General features: G+C 45.2%; 1 protein-coding gene across 1 annotated transcript in view; it reads left to right on the top strand.

Moving 5' to 3' along the window:
- rims2a (regulating synaptic membrane exocytosis 2a) overlaps positions 1 to 14,013 on the top strand; it is a 119,325-nt gene that overhangs the window by 46,881 nt on the left and 58,431 nt on the right. The window contains exon 7 of the mRNA XM_034528920.1: positions 10,283 to 11,232. Within this exon, the coding sequence (XP_034384811.1) occupies positions 10,283 to 11,232 (950 nt within the window). The remainder of the gene's footprint in view (positions 1 to 10,282; positions 11,233 to 14,013) is intronic.

Genomic DNA, 14,013 nt, shown 5'->3' with positions numbered 1-14,013 from the left:
ATTTTATATTTTTTGCAGTGCAGAAATACAGCCCTGTGTTTGGTTACACCATCATTTGCTGGGTTAAAAATCTCAGTATGTTCTTAAGGTGAAAAGTCTCCGTCTACTGTTTGTGCGTGCAGGATGTTAATGTGAAACTGTGAATATTTTTATTGCTATTTGTTTACTCATTACCTGTGTGATTGTATGCAGCAAGGTGATGCATTGGGTACTTTGGAGTAGCATGACAATAACACACACGTCACTTGATAGTCCGTTAAAACCCCTGATCCAGTGGTTTGAATAGCAGCAGCGTTCTCCAGGGTGTGTCTGCACACCGTGACATTATCATCGTCATGTGACATCATTCTCGACCACACCCCATAAGGTTATACTCTTTGAATACAATTCACAGGTGGGCGTTATAGCGATTATGCTTCGTGGGAAGTAGTAAATGACTGAAAAACTGACTTCAAAATAAATGTGATCTTCTGGTGAATGCGGTAACACATTTCTTCAATAAGTCAGTCTATCAATATAATAAATACATAAAAATAAATGAATTACGAAATGAATACATTTGAAATAGAATTAACAATCACCTGTTGAACACTACCACCCGCAAACTGTATTTCTGTGACGAAATTCAATTGAAATTGTGTGAACGATAAGTCTTTGATTCTGATTGGTTGGCTAAAACGATCCCACTGGTATATCATACACATAAAAAGGGCTAAATCCAACCTTCATGTTATTTTTGAGAAGATATGAACATATTAGGTCCCCAGCCAGCTATGAAATTCAGGCATTAACTTTGATCTTATCCAGATGTGTTGTCGTGTCAAAAGGTGGACTGTAAAAAAAGTCCTACACACCCAATAGAAGTGAGCAGGTCGAAAGACACTTTCTTGTTTCCCACATGGTGTTATGTGCTCTCTTCAGCAGGTATGACTTGGATGTGCCAGTCACATGCATCTTTGCGTATGGTTCCACTGCTCGGTAAAAAGAAAAGTGAATTACCCACCAGTGTTGTGGCGTTGATTACTTACAGGCTCTCCAGAGGACACTCCTACCCCGCACTGCAACAGTTCTGTGTTCTAGCAGCTGTGTTCAACTCGAGCACAAGTCAATAACAATAATTACAGATGGATTCATTGGGACAAATTTACTGTCTGGTTGTGTGTCTGCTCAAACATAGGGGTTTGCGTTATGAATTTCCACCTGTGATGTGCGTTATCTTTGGGTAGCAAATATGTTTTTAAAGAATGCACACATGCTCTAACCTTTCTCTCTAGGGAGGGGAGAAGCAAGCAGCAGCCTAACAGTCGTGATCTTAATGGCATAGTCTGTTGGGGCTTGGCCTACATAGAGTGCTAGCGGTGCCTCCTTTCTTAAAAAAAGACCCAAAAGACGGTGCAGTGCGGAAAAACATATTAACCACACAGAGTACGAACATGAACACAGAAGGCACCATTCGGCCTGCCCTCAGACAGGAGAGGGAGAGCCTGTGCTCATGGAGCCAATTAGCGCATCGACTCACAGATCTGCAGACACCAGCTGAGCTGCGAGATGCAGGGGCTGCACAACTTCAAACTTTCCACAGAGCAGGGAGACGACGGACGGACGGACAGGACGGGGGGGGGAGAGAGGCCGTCGCCTGTTACTGTGAATGAAACGGTTGCCGCGTCGGGCTGCGCACTAGCCCTTTTTTTTACACTTTGCCAAGTGTCAAGTGTCTAAAAATACAAATTGAATACACTTTCCTTACACGCCTATAGCCTCACCGTTTTACCCGATCAAAGAGATGGGTACGATCCCACCTATTCTTTCCCGGGCTATATGTAAATGAGGTCAGCCCTATACTCTAGTCCACAGAGGGCGAGGTAGCCAAGAATGCTAGAGGAAGAATGCAGAATTAGAAGTGCTTTTGCACTTTATCCGGGCTGCTGCAGAATTAAAACAATGGAGCGCGGTAGCAACAACTGCCCATCAACTAACATTATCAGAAGGGACAGATGCATGTCAGTGGCTCGTTCCACAGATTGCATACTGAAGTTACAGTCGGGAGGGGTATGCAGGCTTAGGAATGCATCGTGGAGAGACAGATGCCGTTATATCTTTTCAACATCTGGCTTGAGTGCTTCTCAAACAACCTCCTTGTTGTAGTCCAATCCTTTGATTCTGTCTGTACTCAGATAGCTATCAGATCAGTTCCAAGATGATTCAGGTGGCCAAGTGTTCAGTGATTCCTGAGGGATCTTAATATCAACAAATGCCATCTCGTGTGATATAATATATGACTTCCCTGCCGCGTGAATACCAGTTCCTAATCCAGTCCTCAAGCACGTGCTCCCCTGCAGGTTACCGGTCCATCTTTTTCTCTCACGACCCTGAGCCGTCTACATCACAGGCATGCCTTTTGAAGTGGTAGGAGCAGATGTACCTGAACCGTGTCAAGCATCAAGCGTGAGCTCTTAAGTAATCTGATGTGCACGAGTGAAAAATACAGAGCAAAATCTTCGCAGGACGGGGGCGTACTTGAGGAGAGAAGCGGGAGCGCCACTTAGCAGCACCATGGGAGGTTTTTATTCCAACATTTAAAAAAATGGCTTTCAACTTTACTGGTTTGGTTCTATATATTCTTTTGAAAACGGAGAGAAATCTTCTGTTGCAATATGTGGCGTTTATCAACACACCTGCCCTCCCCGCTTCCACACACACACACACACACACACACCTGTCAGTCAGCCGTCCCACGGGAGTGGGAGGGGTGGGCCGGCGATAGGAGAAACACTGTGACAGACGTGTTGAGGCAGAGGGGTGAAGAGACAGAGGCAGGAGGAAAGACTTTTAACAAACACTCAGACACGGCCAGTCACAGTCACTTATCCAACCGGGTCACTGGAGAACAGCCACGTCATCGTGGTGCAGAACCAGGGAGAGAAAAGTCTTTGATCCGATTTGTAATGCACAGAAATGATGCGGGAAGAGCAATCTCTCTATCTTTCTACTCCTCTCTCTCTCTCTCTACTCCTCCCTCTATTTCTCTCTCTCTTTCTCTGTATTTGATGTGATGCCTGAAAATCCATCCTGTGGATAAAAAATTAATAAATACCTAAACCATGTAATTTGTTCAGTTTAAGGATCTTAAGACCTCCGGCTGAATGAGATCTGGTGAGCCCTCCTGCTCTGTCTGTCTGCAATTGGTGATAGTTGTCAGCTAGTAATCAACCAAGCAGTGTAATCCTTTCTTAAACAGAGGACCGGTGCCGCTCCGACGCCAGCCAATCGGAGCGATCGCATGATGATGCTGTTAAGCCCGAAAGTCAGCTCGCTTTCATGGCAACCCAGAAGCCTTTGCCTCTACCGGTCATAAACTGTGCCATCCATCCACATCCGTCAGAGAGTGGCAGGACAGTGCGGGCGCAGCAGGAACAAAGCAGGTCATGCTGATACTACGATATCATTTTTGGATTTTAGGAGTTGCAGCTAAGCTGTCGGGGGTTGCTGCAGGATTTTAACCCGCTTTGATTGTACCAGGTAACGATTTGGATGTATTCCTTCGACTCCGAGGGGTGTCCCACGCACTCAGCGTCCGGCTGAGTCAGTCTTGGGACGGTGGGAGGGGGTGGGGGGGTGCTGCATCTGTAAATGGACCATTAGAGGCATTTCTTCCTCCTCCTCTGATTGCTCTCGGGTGGAGAGGCGCACATTCAGCTTGTTTTTCCTTCCGCTCTCGCCTTCTTTCCAGTTATCTCATTTCAATAGAGACCGTTCCAGGATGTATTGTTGTCATTAGCGGGCCAGATTCCCCCCTCTTAAGAGGAGAGACTCTGCAACGCGGCCGCCACTCATGCAGCGTAGCATTTTCACCTTGATTGCTTTTGGCTTTCGTATTTAAACATGTTTCTTCAGCAGCGGCGGAGCAGACAGAGTTGGTGTCACATGCAATACTGCCGCAATACTCCATTTACTGCTGCTGTGTGAAGATCATCCGGAGCTTCCTAGAAATACAACATGGACATCTTTTTGCTGTGCCCTGGCAGAGAGGATTGAGTAGACTGGACTGCTGTTGTAAACGCTGTGTTGCACAGAAGGCCGTGCACGTGCTTGCGTGGAGCAGCCAGGCAGAGGTTTGAACTGAGCTACAGACCAGGATTTAATGTTTGCTTCCAGTAGGGCTGATTATATCTCACAACGTGCAAGTTGATGTGAACATATGCACATTTTAAATTAATAACTAATGTGGCATGTATGTTGCATTTCCTAAAGATGATTCTAATGGCCAACGTACACCCACACTGTCTGTAAGGCATTGCACAACAGAGGGTAAGGCATGATCTCAGTATTGAGCACATTATTCGTAATCATTTTAGCCAGTCCAATGTGTTTGCATCAGCAGGATGGCATACAGATCATGGCCTGTGTTTGTGTTCAAGAGATGATTGCTCGGGGCTTTTTACGTGAAAGGCTTAAGTGTCTCACACTACACAGTAAAGTGATCACTAGCCGGTGCTTTGTGTAAACGTATGTGCTACAACCGCCCTCCTTTTTATCGTAAATCCACATCAAATGTTAATGATTTTGCAACCGCAGGGGCTTCCTGCTTGATCTCGGGGGCCTTTCATCATAGCTGAGGCGGCGCAACACACACACACACGCACACACACACACACACACGCGCGCGCGCTGAGTGAGAGAATGACACAGTTAGACAATCTGGCCCATTTGCAGACGAGGTTCTGGCGGGTTTCCAATCGGACCCCCGTCAGCGGGTCAGACAACGTAGCCGCTCCGCACAGTTTATCGGGACGTTCCACCGATTGGTGATTTGTGTCGCGTCGGCAAGAGAAAAATAACAGCATGCGGAGGTTTTATCGTGGCGAGCATGTCGGGTCACTTCTAATCTTCTTGGGGTCGTACTTTTTAATCTTTCGGGGCAATAGTGTAATCCCATGATTTTTGTGAGCCATGGATTTGATACATTATGTTGCTTTTGATAAGGAGAGTGTACTTTAAAAAGATGATTATGACATTAATTCAGAAGCACTGGCTGCGCTGAAAGCAAATACAGAAACCATGTTTCTTAGTCTTTAGTGTCTTTTCACAGAGAGTATTAAGGTTTACCCGTCAGGGACCACAGAGATGCTTCCCTTTTTGTTTTTGGTGTCAATCCCTGTGATGAAAAAAAATGTACGGCGATAAGACCCCAAAGACCACCCATGCCGTCTGTGTCACAGGCACATGACTCGTTTTCTTCCCCGTGTTAGATATAAAAGTCCTCCCATAATGCAGTGAGGCCGGCGTCACCCTCCCCCGAGTTGAATCTCGTCGTCGTCGTCCTTGTCGCCAATGGAACGAGGCCTCGTGCTTCACACGCTGTCACGGCAGAGGATTTCTATAGTTAGCTCCGGACAGGACAATAGTAGTAACGAGGGACGCTGTTATTCCCTGAGCAGCAACGGTGCAGGACGACCTGTACTCCCACAGCGCGCCTCCCTATTCTCGGCCTGTTAGGATGATTCACCGCCGGTCGATTTTCCCCTTTTGCCCACCGCGTTGCGGCTCGGTGCCACGTCTGTGGTGACATCACGCGCGCACGTCCTACTTATATCAGTGGAACGCGATGGAGGGGAGCCGTGCGGTTCAGCAGCAGCAGCAGCAGCAGCAGCAGCAGCCCTTCTGTGTGGCGTCACCCTGCCACTTCACGCTTGAACCTTCACAAGCTTGGCTGCATGCACCATGCACACCAGCTGCACTTTTGAGCTATTATGTCACAGTGAACTGACCCCCCCCCCCCCCCCCCTCTCTATCTATGTCTGTGGAATGCAAATCTAAGATCAGCAGAGTGTGTTATGGCAGAGCTGGGGAGAGCTCAGAGGTATCTGCAGAGAGGCTATTACAGTAGCAGTGGCAGCTGGAGCAATGGTGGAATAATGCACAGTAGAAAAATGTAGTGCTGCGCCACCGCTCCGGTGTGCTCACTGAAGGCTGGTTTAGGGCCCGACCGCGCTGTAGCGTCCCGGTGCAAGATGCAGACGTGGTGGAGTTTTAGTTGCTCGCTTCCTTGCTAGCTGCCACGGACATTGCTGTGTTTAGACAGGAAGGACACACGAGGCTAAACGGGAGCAGGGCAATGCGATGCTTGCGTCAGGACTAGTTAGAGCTCGTCAATGTTAACGTCGGTTGCAGCCGCTACGTGCGTGCTCTATGCACACTTGTGCGTGTGTGTGTGTGTGTGTGTGTGTGTGTGTTCAGGGTGAAGCATTTCAAGACAGCATCCCAGAGGAGACGTTAGCACGAAGCCCAGATGACATGCTGAGAGTCAAAGAGTGCCAAGAAAACACACATTAAGCTGCAAATGCAGAGACTTGCACATGTGGACACATACGCAACACACTCACCTTCATCATCATCATCATCCAGACACACACACACATTATCTCCCATCCAAGTCACGGCGGCAGTCCCCCAAACCAGCATTTCATTTCTGCTGCTGCTTCACTTTGGATTTGTGAATGAAGCGCAGCTCAGTTTGTGTCCGGGAGCAGGTCATGAATAATGCAACGACCGCCATGTGTGTGTGTGTGTGTGTGTGTGTGTGTGTGTGTGTTTTTCTTCTTCTTCTTCTTCTCTAGCCACGGCTCAATCACCAGCAAGGCTGTGTCCGTGTGCCGAGGTGATGGAAGGCATTTGTTTTGCTGTAAAAGCAGAGGAGAGAGGTCACATCGTGTGAGCTCGCTGCATCACCAAGACTCCAAATGGCCCTTTTGTTCACTGTCTTCGCTGTAAATAAAGATGTGTTCATTAAAGTGAGCATTAGCCATTAGTCTTGTTTTTGTTGTGCGCGAGCATTTCCGCCGCATCTTTGGCGCTAAGATGTTTTGTTGTTGTTGTTGTTGTTGCTGTGGTCCATTTGCAAGAAATCACTCATCCGGAAACCAGTTTGTGGCTGTTCATCTTTTATCTTGGACTTGCTGTTGATGAAGTATTATAGGTGCCGGTGGCATTTTGTTGTTTAGATGTGGTGTCTATGTTATATATTTTTTTTGGGGGGGGGGGAGGGGGATCATAACCATACCAGGAATTTACAATGGAGAATCTAAATACTTGCCAATTGAGCAAATTAGTATGGTTTTGGTTTTAAATGCAGGCGGTTATCGAAGCTACTTTAAAAGCTTTTGACCACTGAAGGCGAGGAAGTGAGGAAGTTAAAGTCCCAGCAGCAGTCATCAGTTCTTGCTTATTGTTGGCTACAAATTCAGCAACAACTGGTGAACACTGGCCCAAAAAGCTGCATAGAGCTGAAGTAAGAAATACATTCTCAGTATCGGTAGTACAGCAGGCCCTTCACATGACAAGAAATCATTGTTTTTAAATGGACTTTATGTAACAGTTAAAGCAGCATTAATGGGCTTCTTGGGGGCAGCTGAACAAGCCACAAACACAAAGCAAACACTAATCTATAAAGATATAGATTAGTGCTCCTTTTAAGAACAATTTGAATCAGTAAATCCCTGATTATTCCTGCTATTTTTTTTTTTTTTCTGTGATTGGACCAAGTGATGTTATTATTATCATCAGCATGCCTATTAAGTACATAATGTGGTAGTGATGCTTGAAAGCACATTCTGTATGCTTAACTTCTGCCTCTCTCTAACAGCCCATATTTGAACTGTGCAGTAGTTCATGATATTTACACTGCACTCATACATCAGCCTGTCTCTCCTTCAAGCTGACGCGTCACTTTAATGGGATCATTCAGTGTTTGACGTGGGCTTGGGCAGTATTGTGGTATTGTGATTCTCAAAACCTGCCACAAATACAGACGCTGCACATTCTATGATGCAGTATTAATGTTACGTATTGCAGTGCACAGCAAGCACCACCAGGGCGGGTCTCTCTGGTGTAACAGGGCAGCCGAGCTCGGAAAGATGGCGACCGAGTGTTTTTGGGGGTTTAGTCATCTTCAAACAACAAAAGCAGTTCAATCGTGATTTTATTTATCTGCTAGTCTGCCCCATCAGGAAAAACACAGATACCACCCAGGCCGGATCAAACGCCTCTGTTTCAAAGTTGATTTGTTAATAACTTACTCACTCGAACCAGTGATATTTTCTAGTAGGCTAAGCTTATGGAACTAGAACAAGGGGTCGGTCGACCCATCCATCACTACGCAGACACCAATAGTAAAATAGTAGTAGCAGCCTGGCTTAAAGCACAAAAAGAAAAGAAACATTAGAATTAGAACGTCAACGTAGTGAATGAAGTTTCCAACTATTCGGTACAGCCCTTCTTCATCACATAGTCTGGCCCATATTTCAGCACCATGGACAGAGAACGAAGGTCTGATTATCATCAGTCATTTAAGCTTCAACTTCACAGGAAACACAACATATTTGTTTTTAGTAGCTGATAAGTAAAAAATACTTTAAGTAACAGTGTCTTAGTATTATCACTCAAATGTATTTGAAATACTTATTTATTGTGCAGTAAAATGTTCGGTCAGTGTTTTACTTTTTTTACTGCTACATTAATGTACATGTTGCATTTTACCAACGTTACACCAAAGTTACACCCTTCTATATTGTACAAGATATATGACAAGTGTATATATGTATTTATATATGCAAGTATATGTTCACTGTACATTTATTATACTCAGGTCTGAGACAGTAAGCGGGGAACAAACCTCCTCCGTGGTTCAGTGAATTAGCCAATCACACGTTAGGAGCCCTTACCGTGGCCACTGAGCAAGGCTGGCAGCAGTGATTTATGAAGCCCTTTGAAATTTATGGAAAGTTGTCACGTACAAAATTAAAGGAATGCTTCACAGAGCTTTTTTCCTCACCAAAATGTCATTATTATTTTGGAGGAAAAGTGGGAGAAATGTAGGAGAAGAGTGGCTTATGAATAATTGATTCTCAACAAAAGAATGAACGCATTAATGCACAGTTAGCCCTCCTCTGTGACAGCGGGACAATGATAAAAAATGATTGATGGCTAATTTTAAATTTTTTTTATTTGGCGTTCCGTAAAGTTAAAGTCACGTAACGTCCAACACAACTGCATGTTTCAATATTCAGCAAAAAGGTATGAAGTGTGAGTTTAATGACGTTATGGCTTTAGTCCAAGTCCTCACTAAGTGTATCATTTAAATTTCTTTTAAGTTCTCTGTGACATCAGATGTTTTCACCAGCTATAGACCGAGGAAAAAAAGGTGGCGAGATGAATAAATGTGAGTTTCATGAATTCAAACAGAACTCAGACAGGTTGTTATTATCTCTCAGCTTCCTGTCCATTGTTCTGTGTACACAGACACAATCTGTGAAACTCTGAATCATTTATCAATGCACTACTTTCAGTACGCTGTCTGGCTCCTCATCTCTCTGCCTTTGCACACACACACACACACACACACACGCACACACGCACACACACACACACTCCCACTATTAATTTGGAAATACAAACAGGTCATATCGAGGCACGCCGTATTGTTAATCTTGTGTCATCCTGTTGTTTATAATGCATTGCAAATGATGATGATTTAAGCACCTATATCCACAAAGTAATCAGATGCTATCAAAATGGAAATAAAAGATTGCCTACGGCACTAAAAAGAGTCCAGTATTGGATACAACATTGTCTGTGTGAAGACCGCTAAACTTCTAAATCAAATTAGATAATCAAACAGGATTTTTCCTGCATGGTTGTAGGTTTTTCCTAATGCAAAGGCCTGTTTATCTGCCTGTGTTCATACTTCCTATTTCCTGTCAAATCAAAAGGTAACGTAACGATTGCATGCAAAGTTAAAGGAGCGCATTAGTCAGCCATGTTATAGAGTATCTAGAGTCTGTTGCAGTGAGAAGACGGAATGGTGCTGCACCCTGCTGCGTAGTCCCATTTCTCTCTCTCTCTCTCTCTCTCTCTCTCTGTCACACACACACACACACACACACACACACTCACATGCACAGCGACAGAGCAGGCTTTCATCAGGTTTTGACAGGGACTGAGGCCAACAAAGTGCAGGGCAAAGTAAAGTGACGCTATAGACCGAGGACAGGAGGCGTCAGCTTCAGCACCGTGAGGCTCAGGTCTGACTGATGCACATTTCCACCTGAACACAGATAGACACACTGTACGGTCTTTTGAAATTAACTCAGCATCAGCATACACACGCAAACCTTTCATCAAAATAGATCATTCTATGTACAGTGTATTCAGGTCATAGAACATCCAGTTCAATATGGACTAACCACTAAATGCCACCCTTTTGTGCCCTCTCTTTGATCTACAGGAAACGAAGTCCATCTGCATCCAGGGATCCAAACCAAAAATACGACCAAAGGGAGGGGGGCGACCACTCACAGTATGCCCCGACGGACGGCGGCATGCCCAGATCACCGTCTGACTATGGGGATGGGGACCATCGGCGGACTCCGCGGGGCCCACACATGTACCCAGACGCGGATGCGGCGCGGATGGGCTACCGGGACCGGCGGGGCCCCGGACGCTGGCACTCCCAGGACTACCCGCTGGACCAGGAGCTAGATGGACCACCCAGCGAATACGACCTGCAGCGGCAGCGCCAGGAGGAGTTCCAGGCGCGCTATCGCAGCGACCCCAACCTGGCACGCTACCCTGTGAAGCCGCAGCCCTATGAGGAGCAGATGAGGATGCACGCCGAGGTGGGCCGCATGAGGCACGAGCGCCGCCATAGCGACGTCTCACTGGCCTACACAGAGCAGGATGACCCAGGCCCCATCCGGCTGTCCCGACAGCATCTCACCGAGCGCCGGCCGCCTATGGTGGGACAGCGCTCCTATTCTGTCGACCGCTGCTCACCAGGGCCCATGGGTCCCGGCCTCGGAGGCCAGAGGACCTCCAACCACAGCCCCCCGACACCGCACCGGAGCCCCGTGCTGGGTGACCGATCCGGGGACCTGCGGAGAGGCGACCTGGGTGTCGGCGGGGATCCCATGAGGAGGCAGCAACACCACTTAGACCCTAGTTCAGCCGTCCGCAAGACCAAGAGGGAGAAGATGGAGAGCATGTTGAGGAATGACTCCCTCAGCTCGGACCAGTCCGAGTCGGTGCGCCCGCCACCGCCCAAACCCCACAAAACCAAAAAGGGAGGAAAGATGCGGCAGGTGTCGCTGAGCAGCTCGGAGGAGGAGCTGGCCACCACACCAGAGTACACCAGCTGTGAGGACGTGGAGATAGAGAGTGAGTCAGTCAGTGAGAAAGGTAGGAGCCCCACACAGCACGGTTTCTTTTCTCGGTTTATAGATAGCCTTTTTTTTTTACTTTACACCACACAAATGCACATTCCTATGATGCTTTTTCATACAATTATAAAGCCATCTTTTTCTAGTAGCATACTGACATAATGTTGTGAAGAAAGAAAGATTTCAGTTCATTATAATTCAATTACTGTTGCTGTCTCATGTTGATATTGATTCTTGCAGCTGTTGACTCAGATGTAACCTTCAGATTCCCCCAGCCTACAGGCTCTACACGTGTGTGTGTGTTTGTATGTCTACATGTGTATTTGTATGCGTAGGGCTCATTATTTTTGAGGAAAAGAAACAGGTTAAGATAAAAAAATATATATATATGAAAACACAATTTTTTTCCCGTAGTGTGACTTCTTTTTTTCTCTCTCCCTTTTTCTCATCGCGTTCTACTTTCTTAACTACGACCAAACTGCAAACAGTTCATTGTTTCGGCAAGAAAACACAAACCGCTTCACGTGTGTGATGACGTCGATTTAAATCTCTGCTTCTCGAAGACACTGAGCCTTACGTCCATGCAAAGCAGTGTTGCGTTTCACGTGTGTTATCTATGACTCTACTCGAACAACTCAGGAGAGGCAGCCAGAGGCAGCCAGATCGGCTGCAGCGTGGACGTGTGCTTTATGTGTGTGGCTGTGATTTTGAAACAAAACGCTAAGCTACTGTTTTTTGCTTGGCCTCTTATGGCACATTTGGCCAGCTATACCTATCGCAGCTGTGTCACATGACCGGCCCCTTCTAACAGTGTTGCGTAACTGACAGACAGAGGGATGAGGAGAGAGGGCCTGGGGGCGTGTCTAGTGAACCAGGGGGATGTTGGTTAATTGCGGTGTGTTTTTATCAAGTATCTTTATATCATCACTGCTGCACATGAACGAATGGATGTTATTCAAACAAAAGGTCATGTTTTCCTGCAGTATGCTGCACCTCGTCTGTAGACCTTTTATACTGTTTTTTGCTGGCACGCTGATGATGTCATTCCTGGGGCGTCACAATGTGGCAGTAGGATTACGGTTCAGTCCAGTTGGGAAGGGAGCAAAATCTGATGGTGGTTGGTGGTAAAAGATCAAAAACAGAACAGTCGTTTTAGGGTTTTTAAGTTTAAACATTACAATTATAATGTCATTCTTAATAATAAGCGCAGTTAACAACAGTGTTCCTAATTGAAGTTGTATGCCAGCTATTGGCTCAGCCTGTCCTGTCCTGCTGTCCGCCGACAACAAGAAAATGTGACCCAGACATCAGCTCGCTTGTGGCGAATGTCCTATACCTGCTCGGGGGGGGGGGGGGGGGGGGGGGGGGGGGGGAACAAGCGCATTCGTCAACGTGTACAAACGTGCGCTGGCAAGCAGGCAGTCAGAGTGACTGAATTAAATGCCACTTTGCATAGAATCAACATGAAAAGCAATCGTTTAGGCTTGACCGCTCCACCCGCTTGACAGTCGTCGTAATTGCAAATTGATTTTGTTGTCAAACCTGTAATTAAGGAGGCCTTTTTTTCGCTTTAGAAATGGTCAAAGCAGCGAACACCCAAAGAAAGGAGGAGGCCGCACTTGACAAATGGTGGAAAAAAAGGAGATCGAAAAGTAGGAAAAGTACAGTCGCGCACAGCAAGCAGACCCAAAGCGCCTGCCATGTGCTCTGAAATGTTTGAGAAATGTGGAGAGAGGAGGACATTCAGTTGGTCTGCTCCGTTATGTAACCGGTCTCCTCATCAAAGGACGCGGCCCCAACGATAGCGCTACATTATTGATGTGGGAGTTTCCAGGTTTCCAGGTAGCCGCGGTACAGAAATAGGGAGAAACTGCAGTCTGTTTTGAGGGTCAGAGTTTCTGTTGTTCCTGTCTGCCTCCTCCACAGGTCAGCCTGCGTAGGAGAGAGAGGAGAGAACAAAGGATCTGAACTGTTGACCCGAATGAGCTTAGCAAAACACACGAGCTAATAATTGCCACTTTTCATTATCATATTAAGGCTGCTGTGATATGGCGCATGCAGCGAGTAATACATGGTTCAGAAATGTCTTCGGAACCATTTATTAGTGGGCTTGTTTGCACTCTGTCAACTATTCTCTCGCTTTTCATAATATTTTTGCAATATAATGTAAGAAGTTGCGTGTAAGTTTATTTATTTTTTACAATGCACATTATAACATTATATAAATGTTGCACTAATGTGGGGGAGATGCGGACATTATCCACCTCCAGCATCATTGATCTCTGCTATTTTTATTATATAACTAATATATATATAACAAAATATATATACATATATATATATATATATATATATATATATATATATGTATATATAGTATATATATTTATATATATATAAATATATATACTATACATTTATATATATATATACTATATATATATATATATATATATATATATATATATATAGTATATATATATGTATAGTATATATATTTATATATATATAAATATATATACTATACATTTATATATATATATACTATATATATATATATATATATATATATATAGTATATATATATGTATAGTATATATATTTATATATATATAAATATATGTATATATATATAACAGACAGCCGAAAAGGGGATCCAAGCTTCAGATTTTTGACGTGTGACATCTTACCGGCCATCATGGTTTTGGCAGTACATCGAGTTTACAAATGGAAGAAATTTTGCGCCATGCTGTTTATTCTGAAAAGCGGACACAATCAAGGAATCCCCCCGCATGCACCA

Source organism: Cyclopterus lumpus, chromosome 25 (assembly GCF_009769545.1).
Source record: "Cyclopterus lumpus isolate fCycLum1 chromosome 25, fCycLum1.pri, whole genome shotgun sequence".
Lineage (NCBI taxonomy): Eukaryota > Metazoa > Chordata > Actinopteri > Perciformes > Cyclopteridae > Cyclopterus > Cyclopterus lumpus.
Note: the sequence above shows the minus strand (reverse complement) of the source record. Positions and strands in the feature narration are given on the sequence as shown.